General features: G+C 45.1%; 2 protein-coding genes across 2 annotated transcripts; one reads left to right on the forward strand and one right to left on the reverse strand.

Annotated features, from left to right (window-relative positions):
- Window positions 1-556: 556 nt before the first annotated feature.
- PFDN6 (prefoldin subunit 6) lies at window positions 557-17,329 on the reverse strand. Its single transcript, XM_063433288.1, has 5 exons — window positions 17,223-17,329; window positions 8,743-8,806; window positions 6,156-6,226; window positions 1,305-1,429; window positions 557-913 (listed from the first exon to the last, which is right to left on the reverse strand). Exons 2-5 carry the CDS (start codon window positions 8,804-8,806, stop codon window positions 793-795), a joined length of 381 nt encoding a protein of 126 aa, XP_063289358.1. The 5' UTR covers window positions 17,223-17,329; the 3' UTR covers window positions 557-792.
- A 99-nt stretch (window positions 17,330-17,428) lies between these two features.
- On the forward strand, window positions 17,429-26,324 carry B3GALT4 (beta-1,3-galactosyltransferase 4). Its single transcript, XM_063433289.1, has 2 exons — window positions 17,429-17,475; window positions 23,901-26,324. Exon 2 carries the CDS (start codon window positions 24,221-24,223, stop codon window positions 25,238-25,240), a length of 1,020 nt encoding a protein of 339 aa, XP_063289359.1. The 5' UTR covers window positions 17,429-17,475; window positions 23,901-24,220; the 3' UTR covers window positions 25,241-26,324.
- The last annotated feature ends 1,261 nt before the right edge of the window (window positions 26,325-27,585 follow it).

Consider the following 27,585-nt stretch of genomic DNA (forward strand, 5'->3'; position numbering starts at 1 on the left):
ATGGCAATTTGCTCTTTTTTTTACATCTATTCTTAGTATTGTAGCGTTTAAACTGATTTTGAAAGCAGTTTCCTTTTTATTCTAAAACTGATCAGGACTGGGGAACAGAGTTGCCAAATTAACCATGTGACAAAGCAGACTCGTGAAGGTTAAGGAGGCATTGTAGGAACTAGGGGCAGAATAAAAGGCACGTTCAGAGCATTGTAGAGGAGTGACACAGATCCAAAGACCTAGAAATAGTATTAAGGAGATAGCAGAGGAGGTTGAGCCAAGGCCAACTAGGTATAGCAAGATAAGAGATGCTCAATTGACACACATCGCTTACTGGAACACTAACCAATTAAACTAATAGCAAACATTACATGTTCACCATCGTAAAAGCTTGATTGACATGCGTACAAATCACCAGCAAATGTTGACAAATACAAATAATCTGTATATATGAGAGCACACGTATTTTGCTGTATGCAAGTGTATTGTCCATCTGCCAAGTAGATATTCACACGGCATAGGCTCCATGAAGTAACACAAGTACAAGTACAAGTAAACAACTGGATGTAGACACAAAGCTGGAGTGGCCATTTTATTGGGTTTTTCCATTCTGGTACATTTATCTACAATAACTGCACCCAGTCTCTGCCCTGACAATGGGGCAAAATGGCTCCCAGTTGGTTTTATAAAGGACAGGTCCAGTGCTCCTTGATGAAGATAATTAAAGTTTAATAGCAAGGCCTGTCTCCTCCAGGACACAATAGGTCTGACAGAAAGTGGGGCTTGGTTAATTGTGGTTCCTCAAGCTTTTACAGGGGCCTTGCCTTGCGCTCGTTGGTATTCCTGCTGAAGCTTAGTAAGAGTAGCTCTGTGCTGCTCTGAGCGCTGCTCCATGTCCTTCATTAGAGTCTCGTGTCTCTTTCTAGAACAGAGGAAGAGATGAACAGTTATTAAGTTCTCATCAAAGACCTACTGTACACACACACACACCACTGAGGGAGAGAGCAGCCACACATATCTACGCCGTAATATACACATATATTACACACATTTCGTAGATATGCTGTAGATAGACAGGGTTATTCACTAGAGTAGAGTGGTAGGGGAAAGTTAATTTCATATTTTTAGCTAAAATAGCTGAACTGGAGAATTCTCACAATTGTGTCCTAAAATTTGAAATCCATCTTGAATTCCAAACAACTCACACCTTAGTGAATATGTTTGATATATTTAACTGTGGCCACACACACACCTTACATATTCCCCAACTTCATATACTCTTTACACTCCTAAGTTTATACAAATGTACTCACATCTCTCCATTTATATACTGCAGTCTCTTAGTCACAGTGGATTTTGCTTCTTCCCGATCCTGCTTAACCAATACTGGTCCAATAAGTTTATAGATGGTATTACTGTCATCCAACAGAGCCAGCTCCTATAGGGATAAACAAGTTATCTGTGTTTATTAATGTGTATTTAAAGCTGATTTCTACATTACTGCATTACCAATGTAAATACACAATACTTTAAACATAGGTCCCTTGCTAAAGCAAAAAAGAGAGAGCAGCAGTCTGCATAACAATTCTGTAGAAAGGCACTTATGTTTCTTATATAGGAACGTTTCTATACTACAACAATGACTTTGTATTGTAATCAAGTCACACTTGGTTCATTGAAACTTTGCCAGGTCCACTTGTTGAAAGCTTGGCTAAATCATATCTCCACTGACGCTAAATGAATGGATCTCTTCCATTAAAGAAATAAATAGAATTTTACTCCCCTTTTATCCAGTGTTCTGTCTGACAGCTGCTCATCCTCTTCTAAGGTCACCCATCTAGGTGGTTTCTGGTCCAATACTATGCTTCTCGTAGATAAACAAGGGGGAGTAACCAGGCATGTGCAGCATTTACCCATCCCCATTGTAAGGAGTTAAATGGTTTGGCTTCTTACTAAAGGCCTGCCAGGCGTCGCTCCCTGCCTCCACTACTAATACATGACAGATGAAGTTCCTAAGCAGGAGCTTCCGTTAACTATCTTATCATCTAATGCTGATCACTGTCAACAGCCTTTTAACAGGTTCATAAAATGAGTACCATTGAGTTGAGTAATGGTTACATCTATAACAAGAACAGACTCTAAAATGCTTGCTTATTATTAATACTAAGGTGGGCAGGCCCAGCGGGGGCTAAACTTGAAACTGTGAAACCACAACTGTGCCGCATTAGGATTATAAAATCTACTTAAAGGACCACTCTAGGCACCCAGACCACTTCAGCTTAATGAGGTGGTCTGGGTGCCAGGTCCCTCTAGGATTAACCCTTTTTTTTTTTATAAACATAGCAGTTTCAGAGAAACTGCTATGTTTATACTGAGGGTTAATCCAGCCTCCTAAACCTCTAGTGGCTGTCTCACTGACAGCCGCTAGAGGCGCTTGCGTGCTTCTCACTGTGAAAATCACAGTGAGAGCACGCAAGCGTCCATAGGAAAGCATTGTAAATGCTTTCCTATGCGACCGGCTGAATGCGAGCGCGGCTCCTGCCGCGCATGCGCATTCAGCCGATGAAGAAGGAGAGGAGGAGGAAAGCTCCCCACCCGGCGCTGGAGAAAGAGGTAAGTTTAACCCCTTCCTCCCCCCAAAGCCCGGCGGGAGTGGGTCCCTGAGGGTGGAGGCACCCTCAGGGCACTCTAGTGGTCCTTTAATGGGTACATAACAGGTAAGTATATTTAGAAGACAATAATGAGGATCAGTACGTAGGGAGTGTTGGGACACTCATCAAGAGTCTTGAGACCAATATAAGTACCATGGATCCTGCAGAAATGAAAACTCGGCTGTTTAAGCTTACCTCAGCACAAATTAAATTCCTGAGGCAGAGGAGCTAAAAAAAAAATGGTTAAACTTTATCATCCTCTGAACGTACAGGCACTCGTACCATTCATAATAGCGGTGACTGCAGAGACTTTTTGGTTTGCCATTGAAGCCATTCATTGATCTAGAGGCAAGAAAACTGCTAGATTTGGGCCAAAATAGTAGAATTGAGAGCATTCCTGAACTATTCTTGAAGTATGACTATTTTGGACCAAAGTTTGCAATTCATTTATCAATTCGTCAATAACCCTGGGAAAAAGTCCCATAAGAGCTTCTACCCGTGGCTTGCCATGGAAGATCAACATGAAGCCATGCAGGGTCTGAACGGCTGAAGAGAACACGTAAAAACCCTGTATTATGATATTTCAGTAAAAATAAGATTAGAAATTGTATTCTAGTATAAGGGCAGATTGCTCTTAGGAATACAAATATGTGCCATCCAGAAAGAAATCTTATATCAGGACCCAATATTGATTCTCCATATTATCGCAGTGGGTCCCTAGTGGTTGAAACAGATATATTATAACCAGACGCAAGGCAACTTTCTGCAGTACATGTGTAACTGTAGAAGCAGTGTCTTTCATAGTGCTGTAGAGACCCCTCTGACTGTGGGACGAGATTAATGAAAGGTGTTGCGAAAAATGTATTTTCTATTACATCACAGTTGATGAATGAATGGGGTTTCCAAGCCAATGTCATAAAAGTCATTACTTTCATAATTATCAGTCTAGTCCTTAGCGGAAAAAAAAAAAGCCCCGAAATAGCATAGGTGCCTCTATGGTAGACTTATAGCTCGGATACAATAAATATACAAACACGATGAAAGAGTCTGTAATGGTTGTGGGGTAATTAGGGCATAACCCAACATAGAAATCAATAAGAAGATTAGTACAGACTAGTGAAAGACAAGCCCAATACCAATCCTATTACCCTTATTAAAGTACCAGTCCAACATTGGAATGAGAACCTTTAAAATGTATCATTCACAACTTTATTAAATCCCTATAAGGATGATAAAAAAAAAAAAAAAACTCTGCTAGAAAAAAGTGATAAAATGAAAACATAGAAAATAAATAAAATTGGACAAGCCGATGGATCCTATATAGTCAGAATGATCTCCCAGCTTGGAAATAGACTAGAAAGCAGGTGAACGTAACCCGATACCATGTTGCAAAAATGCCTACAAATTGAAAGCACCCAGTCTTATGAGCTGCTAGGTAGGGGCTAGGAAGGTCTGATATAGTATCTAATATATAACAATAAATGTAGATACAGAATAGCAGACTGATCCTAAGGCAGCGTAATGGATCATAGGCATACATTGTAGAGTAAAGAAGGCTCTGTATGGTCGTTAACCAGTGACTCTCTTATTAATCAGCTTAACTAATCGTTAAGAAACCATAGAAAGAAAAGGAAATTGGAATATATGGGGTAATCCAAACAGTAAACCCCAGGCTGAGAAACCATAACAATTGAATATGAAATTGCCCCTAGTATAACATCCCATTGCCCCTAGTATAATATCCCTTGTGGTCAAGTGCTGAGAGCCAATATAATAATATATAGATGGTAGACAAGTATGCAGACCTAAATTGGTCCACTCAAAGTAATGGAACAAGTAGTCCCATATCTGCTTCAAGGCATCCTATCATCTACCTAAAATAGCCGATCCGAACTCATCGACTACTGCCTATTTGCAAGAAAAAAAGGCGCATATAAAAGTGCCAAAATGCGCATCGAGCAGATGCTCCCCTGGTAGTTTTTAATACTTGGACAGCTTTTGCATGCCTTAGTAACTTGCTATTACTATAAATCTTAACGATCTCCCTGGGCAAATAGGCAGTTTCTATTTTTAGGCAGTAGTAGATGAGTTAGTATCGGCTATTTTAGCTAGATGATGGGCTGCCTTGAAGCAGCAGTGTTTAGCTTATTTCACACTGGCTATATCTAGTTTATGAGGGGTTACCCTGAAGCAGTTATTTACAGATTTTCTTTTGCTATCTTTTCTATACTATTGGCTAATCTCTGTATCTTCGGGGTGGATCCTATATGGGACTACCTGTTCCTTCACTTGAGTGGACCAATTTAGGTCTGCATACTTTTCTATCATCTATATATTATAATATTGTCTCTCAGCACTTGACCACAAGGGATATTATACTAGGGGCAATTTCATATTGAATTGTTGGTTTCCCGTCTGTTACTGCTTTGGATTACCCCATATATTCCAATTTCCTTTTCATGGTTTCATAATGATTAGATAAGCTGATTAATAAGAGAGTCACTGGGTAATACCATACAGTGCCTTCTTTACGCTACAATGTCTACCTATGATCCATTACACTGCCTTAGGATCAGTCTGCTATTCTTTATTCTTTATAGCTTGGAGGAAAGACGAGACAGGGGGGATATGATAGAAACATTTAAATACATAAAGGGAATCAACACAGTAAAGGAAGAGACTATATTTAAAAGAAGAAAAACTACCACAACAAGAGGACATAGTCTTAAATAGGAGGGGCAAAGGTTTAAAAATAATATCAGGAAGTATTACTTTACTGAGAGGGTAGTGGATGCGTGGAATAGCCCTCCAGCTGAAGTGGTAGAGGTTAACACAGTGAGGGAGTTTAAGCATGCGTGGGATAGGCATAAGGCTATCCTAACTATAAGATAAGGCCAGGGACTAATGAAAGTATTGTTCTTATCTGCCGTCACATTCTATATGTTACTAGGTTTATCTACAATTATTGTTAAATATTAGATATTATATCAGACTTTCCTAGCAGCTTTCAAATTGTTGGCATTTTTGCAACATGGTATCAGGTTACGTTCACCTGCTTTCTAGTCTATTTCCAAGCTGGGAGATCATTGTGACTATCTATATAGGATCCATCTGCATGTCCAGTTTTATTTATTTTTTCACTTTATCACATTTTTCTGGCACTGTGTTTTTTTTTACATGTGTTTTTGTTTCATCCTTATAGGGATTTAATAATGTTGTGAATGATACATTTTTAAGGTTCTCATTCCAATGTTGGACTGGTACTTTAATAAGGGTAATAGGATTGGTATTGGGTTGTTTCGTACTAGTCTGTACTAATCTTATTTATAGCTCGGATATATCCCACATACTTGTTTATAAAGTACATGCTTATATCTGAGTGAAGCCTTGATTACACAGCATGACATAAATAGTGCATCTGTGACATCTGAAGGATTTCAGTAAATGGGAAACCAGCACTGGCACAGAAACCGGTCTCCAATATGCATCTTATTGCACTTTCGTTACACTAACCTCATTCACAATATTGTTCTCAGTAAGTTGTGCTTCCAGCTTCTGCCTGGTTGCCATACTGCTACTGATATCTGGAAACAGAGTGAGAAAGCATCGGTCAGCTTACCGGACAGATATTAATAAAGATGGTGAATTCTGAAATTATTCTCATTTTTAACTTTAGAAACGAAAGGGTAGTAGGAGGGTTGATGGATGGATTCCATTGAATGTAACTGCTTTTTCCAGCTGCTTTAACGTGATTTCTAATAGCTGCAGCAATCAAAGTGTTAGAAATGAAATGTTAAAGGTGAACATTCACAGGGTGATTGACCAATCAGTGTGTAGATATTAACAGATAATGTGAGGATGATGTATGATCTACACATTGGCAAAAAGGATATTAAGTTAAGCAATGTGAGGACGGTCACCGCAAAGCTTCAGTAATCCTTGTGGACTCTGCAAAAGCCACACAGGCCACAAAAGCTGTTAAGATCAGTGATGGAGTGGGAAGTTCAGTGCTTTAACAAGCGTTTAGTATTTTGGGTTTCCTTAAAGTGAACTAACATGTATTATTATTATTACTCAATAGATCACATAATAGAATTAATAAGGCACATATATAAGCAAGTGGTTCTTTTCAGTGTGTGTCTCCTGTCTCACTGTTGATCCATGGGAGCAGCTACCTTTAGGTCCTCTGTTTGTCCATGCAGGTAACTAAGAGCATATTCATGAATCTTATCATCTGCTGGGCATGTGAGTGATGCATTCTGGGCCACGTTCAGGTGTTTAAATTGTGCATGGTCTTAAAAAATGGGTGGTGTTTCTGACCAAAGAGGAATAGCGATAAAGCCCATTTGGAGCAAAAGTAAGTAAAAACGGGCATTATAAAATGAAACACACAAAATGGCATACAATAAAATGTACTTTAAATGATAACATTTCACCATATGTATAGTGCCCTCCACTAATATTGGCACCCTTGGTAAAGAAAGGCGACTGTGAAAAATTGTCTTTATTGTTTAACTTTTTGATCTTTTTTTAAAAACAATACACAAAAATATTCTGCTCTCGTGGATATCAAACAATTTATATATAAAAAAATCTTTGTTAACTATATATTGGCACCACTATGAATTCTTATGAGAAAATATATTTGAAGTATATTCCAATTGGTATTTACATTTTTATTACACCTGGGAGACTAAAGGAATTAGTTCAATCCTGACTTCCTGTTTCACAGGTGTATAAATATGAGGTAACATCAAATTCTTTTAGTCCTTCATCACAATGCGCAAGTCCAAGGAATATAGCTGTGATGTGTGTCAAAAAGTTTTTTTAACCTCTGAATTTACTGACGACTGTCACGTCATCCATATACAATTAATCTGTAATGTGACAAATGCGCATCAAATGTAGATGACAATGGTCACTTTGGTTCTCTTTACACCCGTATACTGCTCTATTTGTCTCAATTTCTGTAACTTTTCACATGAAATTTGAACATAACTAAAGAATGTTTAAAAAAAAAAAAAACCCTTTAAAACAATGGAAAGTTGCTATAAGAAAATTAAAGAATGGCAAATGCCAATTTCCACCATCAGGGCAAAAATTAAGAAGTTGCAGTCAACTAAAAATGTTATAAGTCAACCTGGAAGAGGATGTGTCTATATTGTCTAAACCCACTGTGAAGAGGATGGTTCAATTGGCCAACAAAATCTCCAAGGATCACAGCTGGAGAATTGCAGAAGTTAATTGTGTCTTGTGGTCAAAAAGCCTCCAAAACTACAATCTTACGTCTCCTCCAGTAGAATCTGAGGCTTTGCCAGACACTACTGGAACTACTACGGATTGGGTTCTTCGGTCAGAGGTTGATTTGGAGCACACAGAGAGGTAGAGCCATATGGAAAAGTACCTAAAACCCACAGTGGTGGCTCTTTAATGTTCTGGAAATGTTTTTCTGCCAGTGGACCTGGACAATTTATTAGGATACGTGACATCATGGACTATCAAAAACCAACAGATATTAAATGAAAACCTGTCTGCCTCTGCCCGAAAGCTTAAAATGGGCCATAGTTGGATCTTCCAGCTGGACAATGATCCGAAACGTACATCAAAATTATCACAGAAATGATTTACTGATCCCAAAATCAAGGAACCCCATAGAAAACCTAGGGGTGAACTGAGGAGGAATCAACTAGCATCAACCTTGAAAAATGAAGGATCTGGAGAGATACAGTATGAAGGAATGGTCTCAGATCCCTTGCTATGTATCCTACAACCTCATCAGGTATTATAGAAGAAGACTCACAGCCGTTATCTTGGAAAAGAGAGGCAGCACAAAGTATTGACTAAAAGGGTGCCAATAATTTTGCCACAAATAACAATTATATATATATATATTTTTTAAAACTTGTGTTGTGTTTTCATTTGACTGAGCAGAAGACAATATTTTACAGCCATGTTTGCTCATATTTACCAAGGGTGCCAATATTAGTGAAGGGCACAGTCCATGTACAAAACGGGATATATTGATAGCTAAAGGTTTACAGATGGCCAATAAAGAATAATTCAAGTAGTTATGACAGCGGAAGGTAGTATTATAAAGTACCTTTTTGTAGCTGCTGGTATTTTGTGACCTCAGCCTGTAACTTTTCTTGTAGTTGTTCTGCCATCTGCACGTAAAGATAAAATTGTTCAGTCAACAGAAAAGAAAACAACAACAACCGCTCCCACCACCATTGTTATCCATTTTGGTGCTGATGTATGCCAGTAATGTTATTTTGTTAAAGTAACACCCCTACCCCCATAACAAAAAAAACAACTTGTTGTTATAGGGGAATGAAGGCCTGGGCAAGGTTTTAGGTGTTAAGCCATTTCCAAATGGTTTAACTCCAAAGTTGGTCCCCCAGCACCTGACAGCTCTGCCTCCTCTCTTTGTCCCTCTGATTGTCACAGCCGTTGAGAGGACTAGAAAAGACAGATCTAGAGGAGCTTTGTGGACTCAGAGCATTGAGATTTGCTGCAAATTAGTAACTTTAAGAACAAAGAATTTTTATTACATAATTTCAAGACTAAGCTTGCTGAAAAGCTTTATGTATTAAGAGTGTGTCCTCATTTTCATTTTACAAAAGTAGAGATTTCAATAGAATTCTACACTTCTATAAATTAACCTAGTTAGCCCCCCACCTGTCAATCAGACAACAGGTCGTGTTACTTCCTGGTTTATTTAGCTTAGTGGAGCCAAACTCAAGAGGCAGCAATAGCTCAGAGCACCTGCCTTGTAAAGACTACTCATTGAGCTGCATTGGGAAGTCTGGGATTGGACAGCCACAGAAATCTGGGAAAAGTTAGAAGGGAAGAGCTTGCAAAGGCAGCAGAAAGGAGATTTGCAGCTATTGCAAGCTGGTTTTCGATAATGCATGGAACAGAAATGCAGAATTAAAATGTATGTATTGAATGTCCCTCATTGAGTCAATGTTTTCCAACGGGGAAGCGCCTAATACACACTTGCTCATTAAGTTCCCCTAACAGCTGGCGTCGCAGTGGGATACATGTATTTCATATACTATAGTGTTCCTGTAATGGCATACATGGTGGTGCATGTACCATATACTGCTTTAAGTCAGATTTCACTTAGTAGTGCTAAAGCTCAAATTACATTTTACAACTTATATTCAAATATATCTTAATACATGTGAGCAAAAAGTAGGAATGATTTTTTTTTTCGAAAAAAGTAGATGAAAGAGAAATGGCAGCTTATCAGTGCCTTATTTCACTTATAAGATTGGGTGTAACAATTGTATAAAGTCCTTGTTTGGAAAGTTGCTGGTGACAGGGTGTGCCTGTTTATATATACTCAAAGAATGTTCTGTGACAGACTGACTACACTGACAGAGCACTCCAGATCAACACTGCAAATGTAGGAGACTAGTATTAGTTTTATTTAGCACGTTAACGGACAAAACAATTACCATTACAGTTTAAAAAAAACACACACATTGTGAACTGTCTGATCTAAATTTAATTAAACAGATATGTGATATTGTTTTGCCAGTTAGATACATTCACTACTTATGCTATGCCAGGGCTCTGCACGTTCGCCAATGCACCATAACTGCTTCAGAAAAAGACAGTGCTTCTGCAGTTGCACATGGTAGGAAAAAAAAATGGTTTTACTACCTTGAAATTATTAATAACATCTCACTTTTATTTCAAAGGAAATAGCTTCTTTTTTTAGCACAAATGTGTTGCATGTGTAAAACACTATTTCATTGTTAAACTCCGTTAAAGATGTTGCAAAACAGCACAAGGAGACATTGATCACTGGGACATTAATTAAAGCAGCACTGACACACCTCCCTCCACCCCACCAAAACAAAAACATTATAAGAATTTCATAAAGATAGAATATTTATGAAATACTCGTTTTGAGTATTGTAGTGTTGGAATTTCACTGCTGGATCAAGATGGTCACGACCACAACGGACAAGTTCAGGTAAGTACATTTCAGCCTTCCCTGTCCCGCCCGGTCACTGGACCTTTAGCGGTGATGTCACCGTCGGGTATCTTTGCAAATTCAGCAAATTCCCTGGATGGTGAAAGTGGCGCTTTAAAAGACTGGATCAAAGCATACAGTTGCATGAGCTCTGCATTTTCTTCGATCCAGCATGAAAAATACAATTTGATTCAGCATGGTCTTAAATATCTGGAAGAGTAATTTCTGACCCAGAGGAATAGTGAATGTTACACGGCAGTGTTTGATACCTGCAAACCATAACCATAAAATGAACAGTCAGTGAAGGAGTTGATCCTGCAAAGGCTGTTGACCATTGGATTTTTAATTCTAAAAATTCAAGGCATGTTCATGGCCACAAAAAGCCAAGTGAAAAAAAAAAACCTGATACATGGCATAAACCATCTGTTGTGTCATGGCAAAATATATCTTTATGTGTAAATTTAAAGGGACACTAGTGTCTGTGTTGCCTATGTCAACCACATGTTGTGAGAGGGTTCAGCTTAAAGGGAAACTATAGTCACAACTACAGCTTATTGTATTTGTTCTGGTGAGTATAATCATTCCCTTCAGGCTTTTTGCTGTAAACACTGTATTTTCAAAGAAAAGGCAGTGTTTACATTACAGCCTAGGGCAGGGGTAGGCAACCTACGGCACTAGTGCCATGCACGGCACTCGAGGTGTCTTTCCACGGCACTCAAGGCTGCTAGAGCCAAACAGGGTCTGGCCTATCAGGAGTCTCAGTGAAACTTCAGATATCTGCTAATACAAAGAGGTAGTGAAGGACAATCCTCAATTTATGCATTGCAGCACATAGAGGTAGTAATCTCAGATCAGTTCCTCCCAGCACTTGTGAATAGGAATCCACACTGTAGTAGAGCAGCCCACACTGATGTTGCAGCTCCTGTCCTTGACTTGTACCTGCCCAGGCTGGTCCCCACTGGAACCCAGGGAAGCCACCCACACTGCTAGATATACACAGACCTGCAGAATAAGCCTCCCCTCATACAAATAATACGAACAGCCCCCACACAAACATACACACAATCCCCACAAACGCAACACCACTAACAATCTACATACATGCACACAATCCCACATGCAGCCTCTCACATGCAAACCCCCAAACAGCCCCCATACACTACCTAACACACAATGTGACATATCCATCTACACACAATTCCACAAGCAGCCCTCATACACAGCCCACATTCATATGTATCATACACGATACCATAAACTACTAATGAACATATACAATATAATAGCTCATATACGCGCAAGTACAGTATAAATAACACAAGCAGAATACGGCAGCATACACACCTCAATTTAAAAAAATAGGATCGGCAGGGCCGTTTGAAGGAATATGGGGGCCCCAAGCAAAATGGACATGGTGCCCTGCCTCCCCCCCCCCCCACGCAAAGCCTACAGGAACCACAGCATAGCCATACAGTTTAAGGTCACCCACACTTTATATAAATAAAAAAGGTTTACAGTGCAAATACTGCTGTTGCATATAATGTGCATAAAACTTGAACATTTTCAACAATTGAAAATTCCCTGTGTTCTCCTCATCTCCCCTTCTCCTCACCTCCCCTTCTCCACCCTCCTCCCTGTGTTCTCCTCTTCTCCTCACCCCCGTGTTCTCATCTCCCCTTTTCCTCACCCCCCCTGTGTTCTCCTCATCTCCCCTTCTCCTCACCCCCTCTCCCTGTGTTCTCCTCATCTCCCCTTCTCCTCACCCCCCCTGTGTTCTCATAATCTCCCCTTCTCCTCACCCCCCCCTGTGTTCTCATAATCTCCCCTTCTCCTCACCCCCCCTGTGTTCTCCTCATCTCCCCTTCTCACCCCCCTCCCTGTGTTCTCCTCATCTCCCCTTCTCACCCCCCTCCCTGTGTTCTCCTCATCTCCTCACCCCCCGTGTTCTCCTCATCTCCCCTTCTCCTCACCCCCTCCCTGTGTTCTCCTAATCTCCCCTTCTCCTCACCCCCTCCCTGTGTTCTCTTAATCTCCCCTTCTCCTCACCATCCCCCTCCCTGTGTTCTCCTAATCTCCCCTTCTCCTCACCTCCCCCTCCCTGTGTTCTCCTTATCTCCTCACCCCCGTGTTCTTCTTACTCCTTCCCCCCTCCCTATGTTCTTCTTTCTGTCCCCATGTTCTTCTTACTCCTCCCCCCTCCCCATGTTCTTCTTACTACTCCCCCCATGTTCTTCTTACTACTTCTTACTTACTCCCCTCCCACCCTCCCTGTGTCCTTCTTATTCCCCTCCCCCTGTGTCCTTCTTATTCCCCTCCCCCTGTGTCCTTCTTATTCCCCTCCCCCTGTGTCCTTCTTATTCCCCTCCCCCTGTGTCCTTCTTACTCCCCTCCCCGTGTCCTTTTTACTCCCCTCCCCGTGTCCTTTTTACTCCCCTCCCCGTGTCCTTCTTACTCCCCTCCCCGTGTCCTTCTTACTCCCCTCCCCCGTGTCCTTCTTACTCCCCTCCCCCGTGTCCTTCTTACTCCCCTCCCCCGTGTCCTTCTTACTCCCCTCCCCCGTGTCCTTCTTACTCCCCCGCCTATGTTCTTTTTACTCCCCCCCTCTCCCTCCGTTCTTCTCACCTCCCCTTCCCTGTAGCGTGGCCGAGCTCAGGGTGCACTTCCTGTCAGTCCGGCCGGGAACAGGAAACTGAATCTCCTGTACCGCGTGGTACCTGACAGGAGGAAGAGGAGCTCGGCCACGCTACAGGGAAGGGGAGGTGACGAGAGAGGCAGTGCTGCAGCCGCCTGAGGCTCTCTATAGAGCGCTCAGGTGGCTGCAGCCTTATAGGAAGCGCCGGCCCTGCTTGGGGGCCCAGGCCAGCTCAGGACCCAAAGCAATTGCTTGGTTAGCTTGCCTGGTAGCGACGAGCCTGAGGATCGGCACGCTACGGGACATCACAATCCTATATCGGCACAGTGCTGCTAGAAGGTTGCCTACCCCTGGCCTAGGGAGAACTCCACTGGCCACTCCTCAGATGGCTACTAGATGCGCTTCCTGGGGCAGTGCTGCACACTGAGCAGCACTGCCATTCAGTGTCTCCACCCTCTGCATGCAGACACTGAACTTTCCTCATATAGATGCATTGATTCAGTTCCCATCTATAAGGAGATGCTGATTGGCCAGGGCTGTGTTTGATTTGTGCTGGCTCTGCCTCCTTGACAATCTCAGTCAATCCTATGGGGAAGCATTGTGATTGGCTCAGACCACCACCTCTGATGAGGTGAGCACACAGCAGGCAGGTCAGGGGCAGAGCCAGCAGCTGAAGATCTTAATACAAGTAGGATTTTATTTATTTAGGGAGGCAAGTTGGCGTCAGGGGGGCTAGATGGTGGTTTTAACAACATAGGGTCAGAAATACAGGTTTGTGTTCCTGACCCTATATTGTTCCTTTAAGATGTGTTATTTATGTTGTTGAATATAAAGCTTTGTTAGTTTAAAAAAAAATTTTTTTTTAAAAGCTCCTAACTTTGTTTTCATATTTGTGCTATGGGAACAAAACCTTCCAATCAATTCCTGTTACTTGTGTCAAGTGGTTAAAGCGGCACTGTCATGCCGAATCCCGTTCTTTTTTTTTTTAACCCCCCTCCCGCCTCCACTACATCCAATTGACCCCCTAGTCACCCCCAAATACCCCTAAGCCCCCCAGATTACCCATTTATTAATCTTTATCTTCTGCCCCGATCTATATTCAGGGCGCCGCCATCTTTGTGTGGGTAGGTGAAGTCCCTGTGGGACACGTCATCTGCCCACACTAGATAGCACTGAGATTCCCGCACATGCCCAGTGAAACACCTGGACATGCGAACGGGAATTTCAATAGAAAAATCAGACGAACAAACAAACACTGTATCAGTGTTCGTTTGTTCGTTCAGTTTATTACAAGGAGGGAGCTACCGGCACGCAGCTCCCTCCTTGTAATATAAAAAAAATAGAAGTGTCAGGGAGCAGTGCTCCCCACCACTTCATAAGCCCCCCAGGTCCCCCTCACTCTATGGGGGTCAATATGACCCCCATGATAGCACAAGGGAGATTAAAATATCCCGAATGCCCCTACTCGCTATACCGCGAGTAGGGGCATGTCTACTAAACAGTGAGCAGCCTGTGGCTGCTCACTGTAGAAAAAAAAATTACATAAATTACAATAAGGGGGGGAGGCGGACCTATTGTCCTCCCCCCCCTCCCCCACCCTGAGCGTCGGGTGGGGGCCATGAAGATGTGTGTGGTATAACCGGCCCCTATAGGGCTAGGCAGGGCTCACACTGGGCCATGAGGAGTTATTTACCACATACAGGGTGTGTGGGGTATAAACGGCCCCTATAGGGCCAGGCAGAGCTCACACCGGGCCATGAGGAGTTATTTACCATATACAGGGTGTGTGTGGGGTATAACCGGCCCCTATAGAGACAGGCAGAGCTCACACTGGGCCATGAGGAGTTATTTACCATATACAGGGTGTGTGGGGGGTATAACTGGCCCCTATAGGGACAGGCAGGGCTCACACTGGGCCATGAGGAGTTATTTACCATATACAGGGTGTGTGGGGTATAACCGGCCCCTATAGGGCCAGGCAGGGCTCACACTGGGCCATGAGGAGTTATTTACCATATACAGGGTGTGTGGGGTATAACCAGCCCCTATAGGGCCAGGCAGAGCTCACAACGGGCCATGAGGAGTTATTTACCATATACAGGGTGTGTGGGGGGTATAACCGGCCCCTATAGGGCCAGGCAGGGCTCACACTGGGCCATGAGGAGTTATTTACCATATACAGTGTGTGGGGGGTATAACCGGCCCCTATATAAACAGGCAGAGCTCACACTGGGCCATGAGGAGTTATTTACCATATACAGGGTGTGTGGGGGGTATAACTGGCCCCTATAGGGACAGGCAGAACTCACACTGGGCCATGAGGAGTTATTTACCATATACAGGGTGTGTGTGGGGTATAACCGGCCCCTATAGGGCCAGGCAGGGCTCACACTGGGCCATGAGGAGTTATTTACCATATACAGTGTGTGGGGGGTATAACCGGCCCCTATATAAACAGGCAGAGCTCACACTGGGCCATGAGGAGTTATTTACCATATACAGGGTGTGTGGGGGGTATAACTGGCCCCTATAGGGACAGGCAGGGCTCACACTGGGCCATGAGGAGTTATTTACCATATACAGGGTGTGTGGGGTATAACCGGCCCCTATAGGGCCAGGCAGGGCTCACACTGGGCCATGAGGAGTTATTTACCATATACAGGGTGTGTGGGGTATAACCAGCCCCTATAGTGCCAGGCAGAGCTCACAACGGGCCATGAGGAGTTATTTACCATATACAGGGTGTGTGGGTATAACCGGCCCCTATAGGGCCAGGCAGGGCTCACACTGGGCCATGAGGAGTTATTTACCATATACAGGGTGTGTGGGGTATAACCAGCCCCTATAGGGCCAGGCAGAGCTCACAACGGGCCATGAGGAGTTATTTACCATATACAGGGTGTGTGGGGGGTATAACCGGCCCCTATAGGGCCAGGCAGGGCTCACACTGGGCCATGAGGAGTTATTTACCATATACAGTGTGTGGGGGGTATAACCGGCCCCTATATAAACAGGCAGAGCTCACACTGGGCCATGAGGAGTTATTTACCATATACAGGGTGTGTGGGGGGTATAACTGGCCCCTATAGGGACAGGCAGGGCTCACAGTGGGCCATGAGGAGTTATTTACCATATACAGGGTGTGTGTGGGGTATAACCGGCCCCTATAGGGCCAGGCAGGGCTCACACTGGGCCATGAGGAGTTATTTACCATATACAGGGTGTGTGGGGTATAACCAGCCCCTATAGTGCCAGGCAGAGCTCACAATGGGCCATGAGGAGTTATTTACCATATACAGGGTGTGTGGGTATAACCAGCCCCTATAGGGCCAGGCAGAGCTCACACTGGGCCATGAGGAGTTATTTACCATATACAGGGTGTGTGGGGGGTATAACCGGCCCCTATAGGGCCAGGCAGGGCTCACACTGGGCCATGAGGAGTTATTTACCATATACAGGGTGTGTGTGGGGTATAACCGGCCCCTATAGGGCCAGGCAGGGCTCACACTGGGCCATGAGGAGTTATTTACCATATACAGGGTGTGTGGGGTATAACCAGCCCCTATAGGGCCAGGCAGGGCTCACACTGGGCCATGAGGAGTTATTTACCATATACAGGGTGTGTGGGGTATAACCAGCCCCTATAGGGACAGGCAGGGCTCACACTGGGCCATGAGGAGTTATTTACCATATACAGGGTGTGGGGGGGGGGTATAACCGGCCCCTATAGGGCCAGGCAGGGCTCACACTGGGTCATGAGGAGTTATTTACCATATACAGGGTGTGTGTGGGGTATAACCGGTCCCTATAGGGCCAGGCAGGGCTCACACTGGGCCTCACTGGCTGTGTATGGGTGTAATACCCCCCCAGGGCTGCCCTCAGTACACAGTGTACCCGCGGGTGTAAAGGGGCCCCTCCGGAGCGCGTACTGGGGGCCACGGTCACTGACATCACTAATTACCGTTCAGACTGCAGCACAAAGCGTGTAGACCGCTGACCTTCCACACCGGAAACACTCACAACCTCCCCACACGGCACTTCCGCCTCCAGCGAAGAGGATGCTGCGGTTTCCTTGGAGACCATACATCTGCCTCCTTTCAATACGGTTTATTTTTTTTAAATTGAAGCAACTTTATTGATACGGAACGGCCTAACAAAATTCAATGCCAAAAGCTGAGGAGCGCAGTGCAGCGGGCGGATTCCGAGCTCTCAGGGTAAGATAATGAATTATATCATATTTACCGTATTGTGCCCGAGGCCTCCATTACTGTCTTACCTTCTCACTGCCCTTTATAAGGGCTCAGGGGTGATATCAGTTTAATCCATTGTACAGCGCTACGGAATCTGATGGCGCTATACTAAGAAATAATAATCATACCGCCCAAGTGTCCCTGTTTAGGTGGAACAGTCCCTCTCAGACCCAAATCCCTCCTTTCTAACAGCTCCAGTACTGTGTCTTTAAATGACAATGGGCTTGGCATGTGGCAAAGAGATTGACTTAATAAATGGGATTTAGACTGGCATGATGGGGACTGGCACAATAAAGGGGGACTGGCATGATAGGGACTGGCATATGTGATTTGGACTGGTATGATGGATTTGATGTGATTTGGACTGGCACGATGGAAACTGGCATAATAAAGGGGGACTGGCATGATAGAGACAAACAGGATGCCCAGGGATTAGCATTGGAGGCAGATGATAGATGTGCATTAAGGATATATTCATGATGAACAAAGTTTTCATAGGTGTTTTTAGAGTAAAATAAAGGGGGATATGCTAAAACTGCGTGGGTCAAATAGGAAGGATTTATGCAGGAAGCAGACAAAGTACTTGTTATACACACCCATAGGTAAAAGGTATGCTGATCTGACACACCCTGCCTACACAGAGAAATGTTGATAAATGGAGAGACAATGGTTGATATTTCAGATGAGGATGTAAATATACACTTTTTTTAAATGCCCCATTTTTCCCCTATTCAATCCAGTTTGCTTCTCCTATTAACTCTTCTCTCACAGGGAGTGGAGTGTATGTGTGTAGGGGATGTTTTATGTGTTATTGTAGAGGATGTAATGTGTGTGTGTTCTTACAGAATGTAGTGTATAGGGATACCAATTTGTGTAAGGGATGTAGTGTGTGTGTGTGTGTGTGTGTGTGTGTGTGTGTGTGTGTGTGTGTGTATAGGGGATGCAGTGTGTGTTTCTGTGTGTGTGTGTGTGTGTGTGTGTGTGTGTGTGTAAGGGATGCATGATGTGTTTCTGTGTATGTAATTGAATGCAGTGTGCGTCTGTAAGGGGTGCATTGTGTGTGTAAGAGATGCATTTTGTTTCTGTGTGTAAGAGAATGAGTGTGTGTTTCAGGTGTGTCTGTGTGTGAGTAGGGATGCATTGTATGTTTCTGTGTGGGGGGGTGCATTGTGTGTAGTGTAAAAGAGAGGGTTTGTGGGGTAGGATAGGGACTGAGAGGGGAGCAACTCTTTATTTTAAAACAATGTCATAGTGCTCCTCCTGTCAATTAGTGATTTCCCCTTCCCTCCTGTCCCTCAGTGTTCTCCCCTTCTGTCCCTTAGTGCTCTCCCTTGGCTCCCTGTCCCTCTGCAGTCTTCTCACTCCCCCCTTAGTGGTCCTCCCTCCCTCCCCATAGTGGTCCTCCCTCCCCATAGTGGTCCTCCCTCCCCATAGTGGTCTTCCCTCTCTCAAACCCCTTAGCGGTCCTCCCTCTCCCAAACCCCTTATTGGTCCTTGCCCTCCTCCCCCCCTTAGTGGTCCTACCCCTTTCTCCCTCTCAGTGGTCTTTACCATCTTTCCCCCCTCAGTGTTCCTTACCCTCTCCCCCCCCCCCCCCCCCTTAGTGGTCCTTCACCTCCTTTACCCCCCTTTGGTGGTCCTTCCTCTCTCCCCCCCCCCCCACCCCCCCAGTGGTCCTTTCCCTCTTAGTGGTCTTTCCCCTCCTCCCTTCTCCTTAGTGGTCCTTCCCCTCCTTTGGTGGTCCTTATCCCCCCCTTAGTGCTTCTCCCTCTCCCAAACCCCTTAGTAGACCATCCCCTCCTCCCCCCACCCCCCTTAGTGGTCCTTACCCTCCTCCCCTCTCCTTAGTGTCCTCCCTCCTTACCCCCCTTTGGTGGTCCTTCCCCCCCTTAGTGGTCCTCCCTCTCCCAAACCCCTTAGTGGACCTCCCTCCCCCCCCTTTGGTGGTCCTTCCCCCCCCCTTAGTGGTCCTCCCTCTGCCAAATCCCTTAGTGGACCTTTCCCCCCCTCCCTCAGTGGACCTTCCCCCTCCCTCAGTGGACCTTCCCCCTCCCTCAGTGGACCTTTCCCCCCTCAGTGGACCTTCCCCCCCCCTCTCCCTCAGTGGACCTTCCCTCCCCCCTCTCCCTCAGTGGACCTTCCCCCCCCCTCTCCCTCAGTGGACCTTCCCCCCCCCTCTCCCTCAGTGGACCTTCCCCCCCCCTCTCCCTCAGTGGACCTTCCCCCCCCTCCCTCAGTGGACCTTCCCCCCCCCCTCAGTGGACCTTCCCCCCCTCCCTCAGTGGACCTTCCCCCCCTCCCTCAGTGGACCTTCCCCCCCCTCCTCTCAGTGGACCTTCCCCCCCCCCTCAGTGGACCTCCCCCCCCCTCCCTCAGTGGACCTCCCCCCCCCCTCCCTCAGTGGACCTTACTCCCCCCCTCCCTATGTGGTCCTACTACCCCCCCCTCCCTCAGTGGACCTTCCCCCCCTCCCTCAGTGGACCTTCCCCCCCAGTGGTCCTTACTCCCCCCTCCCTCTCCTCCCCAAGTGGTCCTTACTCCCCCCTCCCTCTCCTCCCCCAGTGGTCCTTACTCCACTCGCTCTCTCAGTGGCCCTTACTCCCCCCCCTCCCTCTCCCTCAGTGGTCCTTACTCCCCCCACCCTCTCCCAGTGGACCTTCTTCTTCCTCTCCCTCAGTGGTCCTTACTCCCCCCTCCCTCTCCCTCAGTGGTCCTTACTCTCCCCTTCCTCCTGTCCCGCGTTCCGTACCGCCCGGCCACGCTACATTCAGAGACCGGCAGGAGGGAGCGTTTCCCTCCTACCGGTCACTCAAATCTGGCCGCCCTTCATACAGCAGTGCTGCGCCGCCTGAGGCTTGCAAGAGCGCTCAGGCGGCGCAGCATGAGGAGCCGCACCGGTGATTCTGGGCGCAGGGCTCCGGCGCTCCCTGCTTCAGACAGTTTTTTGGGGAAAAAACAACACGGGTAAAGAGGATTGTTGTGGGTTTTTCCATCAACACCTGACTCAGCGCGTCGACTTCGACAATATAGGGCAGCATCGGGTCAGGGTGTCGCAAAACAGGGGCTGATGTAAATGCTTCTTTAAGTGTTTCAAAAGCCTCAGAGCTCCAAACACGGGATTAACCCTTTTTTTGCTCATCTTGGTTATTGGGGCTACTACAGAGGAGAAATTCTTTATGATTTTTCTGTAGCAGTTCGCAAACCTTTTGTATGGCTTTAAGACCCTGTGGAAGCGACCAAGTTTTGATGGCTTCCAGTTTCTTAGGGTCCATACTGAAACCCTCTCAGATATGATGTACCCCAAGAACTGCACAGAGGTTTGATCGAAGAAGCACTACTCTAGCTTAAAATACAGACCATTTTCCGGCAGTTTTTTAGTACTGATCTGACATGTTTATGGTGGGTTTCTAGATCAGGGGAGTATACCAATATGTCGGTAAGATACACTATAGCACATACGTGCAAGTAATCTCGGAGGACATCATTAATAAAGTCCTGGAAGACAGCAGGGGCGTTACACAGGCTGAAGACAAAGCCAAATATCCGTAACCAGGAAATCCAAATAACAACAAGTGCAATGCTCAATGGTAAACCAAAGACCACAACAGGGCACTAAGGTAAGAGGAAAGTTTGCACAGGGCTCAACAAATCCCAGGTCGCCATGGCGACTGAATATTTTGTCCTGGCGTCTGGGATTGGTCAGCCTGCTCCCTCCTCTTTCTGTCTCAATCCCCATGCAGGGGAATTGCAAGCTAACCTGGCAGGATACCAGGTAAACATGGCTGTGCTCCCCACCCTCCTCCCGACCCCATACTCGACCCTGCTACCCGCCCACATGCTGCCCCCATGCCGCATACCCGACCCTGCTCCCCGCCCCCTGCAACAAAGCCGATGGAACACCGACAGACCTCAGCGCCGGGAGGAAGTTATTACAGTTTCCTTCACTTTCTCCCGGCACACAGAGAGAGCTGCTGAGACAGGGGGGAGGATGGGAAAGGAGGGAGTCTGGAACAGTGGCTGCCTACTCTCATCAGCCGCAGTCAGCCCCACTAACCTGTCACTTGCTGCTGCCACCTTATCTCACTAGACACCAGGGAAGCCAACGTCCTGAGCCCAAAAGGTAGGAAACAGGAGGGTGACTAAAAAATATGTTGTTGTTTTTTGTTTGTTTTTTAATGTGTATTTGTCTGTGTATGTATGAATGTGTGTGTGTGTGTGTGTATATATTTGAGTGTATTAATAGTACTTTGTGAGTGTCTATCTGACTGTCTCTGTCCGTGTGTGTCTGACTGTCTCTGTCAGTGTGTGTGTGTGACTGTCTGCCAGTTTGTGTGTGTGTGTGCGTTCCTGACTATCTCTTTCTGTGTGTGTGTGTACGCGTGTCTGACTGTCTCTTTCACTGTGCGTGTGTGTCTGACCATCTCTCAGTGTGTGTGTGTCCATCCGGTTGTCTGTCAATTAATGTGTATGTTTAGGTAAGCAGCCCCCTCCAATCGCATGGGAATGATGCTTTTACTCATCTTTTTACCAGCGCCGTGCCGGTCTCGCCAGACCTGGCCCGCCTCCATAACTGGGATCATCAATTGCTCCTCAAGTCCTATATGCCCGGATAGCCTGGATCTGAGTGCCCAACATATCCCAAAAGCAGACCTGCCCAGAATAGTTCCATAGAATTAGGCCAGGCTACTTTGGGGGTACGAAACACACAAAATATACGCATGAAACTGTTCGTACGTGCTCTCAATCTGTGTTCCTTGTTCGGGAGCTTGTTCCCACCAAACTCCGCTATTCTCATACGAACCCATTCGAACATACGGAGAGATGGAAGTCCCAGTGGTGTTCGCGCCGTTGAGTGTCCGATTATAGTTCCATGCACTCGACGACCAAATACCGCTGTCTGTGTTCACGGCTAAAGATGGCCGCCGCCACGTGTTCTTACATACGAACGGCAACACCACCCAGCCGACCGCTTAGAACGTTGTGGTAATTGCAGTTACCGAGGTGAGAAAAAGGGTCAATGAGCAACACACGACTTCTCTGGGTGGTCTGGCCGTTCGGTAGCTTATTCGGTATTCGAACTCCATAGGTCTCAGGTGTTAGGTGAATCCCATATACCGAACCAACCAGTGTAACAAATAAGTAAAAATAAGGAGGATGACAATCCAGATATAGGGGAATCTGTCACACAGAGATATTTTTAATTGTGTGCCGGAAGCAAGTTGCACCCCCTGGCACTTGTGACTAAGGCAGACCAGAACTGCCTAATGTATATTCTGTGCATAAAACATGTCTGTGCCAGCACGCATCGGTCCAGATTGCGCACCTGCACTCTGAGCTAGCGAACATGTCCAATCACAGACATCTCTCTGAGCAGCCGTGATTGGACCTGGCACAGTCCTTGTGATGTCACAAAGAGTTGTGAAAAGCAACGCTGGGAGCTTTGCCCACCGCTGGATTTCAGGTGAATAATAACTTAATTTTATTCGTTTATTTTTAATTTAAGGAGATGGGGGACCTAAAGTACAATGCCCAAAAGCTATATTCACAGATGTTCTAGAACTGCAACTCCCACGATGCTCTGCATGACTTTATAATGACAAATTATCATGAAAGCTGTAGTTTAAAAACCTTTTGGGCACCCCTGCAGTACGGCATTATACTTTAAAAACTCAAAGCATGAAAAAGGATTGGAGTAATCCTTTGATTGCAGTACAGCCTGTATTTGCATTCATTTTATGTGGATCTATTTATGTGGTACAGCCATGTAGAAATAGAAAAAAGAGGGGAAAAAGAACATTCATCATACAAAATACGGTCTTAATTTAAAAACAAATAACCACAAAGTGGTTTAACCGGGAAATAGAAAATCATTAAATAAATAAAAAGGTGTGTCTGTTTAACTAATATTGCCTTCAATAGGTTTATACTAATCTTCTTAAATCAACTTCATACTTAGCAGCAAGCCTGCATTGAGGACACGATAATTTAGTAGCCGGTAGGCACACAACAGATAGAAACTCAATGAAGTTTTAAAACCATGCTCTCCTCTTATTGAATTACAGTGCTTGGAGTTCCTTGGTGCTATCCCTGCATACAGTTTTAAACTATTTCAACACTATATTAGGGTCCCTGGACCCCATTCGACATACCAATTCATACCAGCAATGGATGGTTCAGATAAGCTGACACTCTCAGCCAATCACTGGCGCCCGTTGCTGCTCCAGCGAATAGACTTGTGTACAAATACAGAATTAGCTTCTCATTCCTCAGTAGCCCAAGTAAGCTAGAGGGGGATGTTTATATCAGATTGGTTAAGCCTGTGATAACCTGCATACTTATATTGGCCTGTGGTTCCTAATTTTGCTGTGTATGTGTTTGTTTTCTTCCAGCTTTTGATGTTAGTAACGTAAAGAATACTTCTCCTCGCTGCAGAGATTTCTCCCGTGGTGTCTCCATCTCATGATGTTCTTCCAGGCAATTCTCGTTCTTACGTGCAGATATATGAATACAGATAACGTATTCCAAGATGTTTCTTCCAAGATTGTATAAAGGACAATCTCACCTGTGTATTTGGACTTTGCGTCAGCTATTCTAGTTGGAGTACTTGCATTAGCTCCATCAAGGACAATTGGAAAGTCCAGTTTGGGATGCATGCAAACAAGTCATGTTGAGTGCATGTACAAACCAAGTAGATTGATACTTTGTCGTCATGTTACTTTATCCTAAAGCTTGTCTGCACTTCCTCCGTCTAGCTTGTAGACGCTGGTCTAGACTTTTGCTAATTATCACTCTTGTTTGTCCTTGTTTTCTTATCTTCTTATTCTCAGGGAAGCTAGAAGAAGGCTTCTCATATTTTCTTCCACTTCTCATTTCCAGTCCATCCCACCCGTCTTCCACTGTTGCCCTACCTCATCCACTCCCACCTTTGCTCATTTCACCCTCTAATGCTTGCTCAAACTCTCCCTTCTTTCTCATCCTGGTCACCAGCACTCCCTCCCACCTAAATCGACGAGATGTCATCCGGCAATCTTGGGGAAGACTCTCCACCTCGCTCACACTTTTTCTTATGGGAGTTCCTGAATCACAAGATGAAAAGGCTGCCCTTGTACAAGAGGCAGGGTTTCATGGAGACATCATCCAGGCAGCATTTGCCGACACGTACCGCAACCTGACATTAAAGACATTGGTGGGACTTACATGGGCGGTGGAGACTTGTAAAAATGCAAAATTCCTGCTGAAAACCGATGATGATGTCTTTGTCAATACACCATCCTTATCAGATTTTTTAAGAGTGAAAAAAGGACCCCTCTATTTGGGTCGAGTGCACTGGCATGTAAGTCCTACAAGGGAAACATATAACCGCCATTATACCTCAAAGGATGAATACGCAGGTGATTATTTCCCTCCATATTGCAGCGGTACTGGCTACATCTTGTCTCAGGAAGCAGCTGTACTCATCTTACAGGAACAGGGACGGGTTCCATTGCTTTCTCTGGAGGATGTATATGTTGGAATACTGGCAAGTTATGCAGGCATATATCCCCAACACAGTGCAAGGATTGCAGGTTCCATGACGATACCACATCAGGAATGCTGCTACAGAACCATGTACACCTCACACCATGTTACCCCTCAGGGGATGTCAGAGGCATGGGCTATGCTAAGCAAGACAGAGAAAGAATGGTGCTTAGTAGCTCTGCTTCGTTGCAGGATTTTAGGCACGTGGTAGGATGCTGAGCAGATGGGGGTGATCATCTTGGACAGCAGAACATAAGGGATGGTAGTCTGTGGAATCAAGAAGAGCATACATATCCAGGACTCTGCAGGCAGTGGCTGGTCTTATGCACTCAACAAGGGTATTGACTTCCGTCCGGATAGAAATAATGCACAATAATGTAAATCTGTTACTGTTGGTGCTAAGAATAGTGCAGTGATGACTAACCCACATGTTGGAGAACTGCCGGTCCCACGATGGTCAGACACTTTTTTGGCCTTGGCGTCATGGGAAATATAGTTCACCACACTTCGCAATGGCTGGAATAGCAAAATGTTTAATGGATTGTTAGAAAACACCCAGGCTCCTTAGCAAGCTGCTGGCATGGATTTACTGGAGTTCTTTAACAAAGGCTGAAACACTGCACATTATCTGAACTTCAGCAGACATTTTACATTTGGGTTTATTCACTGGACAGTGAATGGTGGTGATCTGTAAATAAACTTTATGCCAATATAAGCTTTGAAACATACTCAAACCTAGGGGGCCATTTGTGTCCTTAATTTATTTTGATATTAAGTTTGCAATTAGCCAGTTAAATAATAAGCCCCTTAAACATTATTTATATAGTGCCATCAAATATCCGCAGCGCTTTACAATGGGTGGACGAACAGACATGTAGATGTAACCAGACAAGTTGGGCACACAGGAACAGAGGGGTTGAGGGCCCTGCTCAATGAGCTTACATGCTAGAGGGAGTGCGGTAAAATAACACAAAAAGCTAAGGCTAGTAAAAAAGGGACACTCCAGACTCCCATTGGAGTGGTCTGGGTGCCAACTCCCACTTCTCTTAACCCTGCAACTGTAATTATTGCAGTTTTCATAAACTGCAATATTTAACTTGCAAGGTTAACTACTCCTCTAGTGGCTGTCTACTAAACAGCCACTAGAGGGCACTTCCTGCTTCATCGCACAGGTCTTCTGTGCTAGAGTGTTGCTGGACATCCTCACGCTATGTTCCCCATAGAAAAGCATTGAAAAGCATTTTCATAGCTTACCTATGGAGAGCTCTAATGCGCATGCGCATTAGGTCTCCCCAGCCGGCTGATGTAATGAAGGGGAGGAGCGGCGGCGACCCGAAACCACTGCCAAGGGACATTGGCGGGGGTCTCAGGTAAGTCACTGAAGGGGTTTTCACCCCTTCAGCAACCGGGGATGGGTGGTGGGAAGGAGAGGGGACCTGCAGTGCCCGGAAAACGGATTGATTGTTTTCCTGGCAATGGAGAGTCCCTTTAACACTTTTAGAACAAAGGTATATGCTAATCCCATAATCCATGACATCAGCAGTGTGTTATGAACTAAGCATTTTACCTTCACATGACAGAGGAGAGGTTGACTTGAATATAAATAACATTTATATTTAATTTGACCATTTTCTTTAACTGGACCATTTCTCGAGCTCCCTTGTCAATCCACAAATTAAAAAGTTGCAACATGGAAGTGTTAACCCATTCTCACCGGATGACAGACCCGGTCCGTCATGGCTGGGAAACCGTTAATGCCGAATGACAGCCTGGGTCCCTCATGCGGTAAAGTTAACCCCAGATCGCGGGGTTAACGCTCCTCCTGTATTAGAGGCAGACCGGGAGCACCCGATCGCGCTGCCCCTGCAGCAGTGATCGCTCTGACAGGCTGTCAGAGTGAGCACATGTGCTGCAGGGACTCACGATCCGCCTCCTGGTCAGTGTGAAGTGCAGGGAGACGGATCACTGCTGATCTTCTCCCTGTGTAAAATAAATGAAAAAAATTAACCCCTTCCCTGCCAGTTGATCACTACCTACATTATACTGTGATCCGATTTAAAAAAAAAAAATAAAAAAATTTAAACCCCTTAGGGTTAACTTTTCTATTATTTTTTTTTTTAACCCTCAGGAGTTTAATTTATTTAAAGGATCACTATAGTGTCAGGAAAACAAAGCAGTTTTCCTGACACTATAGTGCCCCTAAGGGTGCCCCCACCCTCAGGGTCCCCCTCCCATGGCTCTGAAGGGGTTAAAACCCCTTCAGTTACTTACTTTTATCCAGCGCCGGGCTCCCTCTGCGCTGGTGACCTCTCCTCCCCCGCTGACGTCAGGTTTTATGGACTCTCTGCTCAATGGATGTGAAATTCGCATCCAGCGTCGCAGATGCACCTCTAGCGGCTGTCGGAAAGACAGCCACTAGAGGTTAGCTTAACCCCTGAACTTGTCACGTCTCTTTTACAGCACTGTAACTTCACAAAATAGTGTCTAGGTTATACATTGGGCATATTGTTTTACGCAGAAGAGGTAACTGAGCATAATTTGGGGGGTTTTATGATA

Source organism: Pelobates fuscus, chromosome 9, assembly GCF_036172605.1.
Source record: "Pelobates fuscus isolate aPelFus1 chromosome 9, aPelFus1.pri, whole genome shotgun sequence".
Lineage (NCBI taxonomy): Eukaryota > Metazoa > Chordata > Amphibia > Anura > Pelobatidae > Pelobates > Pelobates fuscus.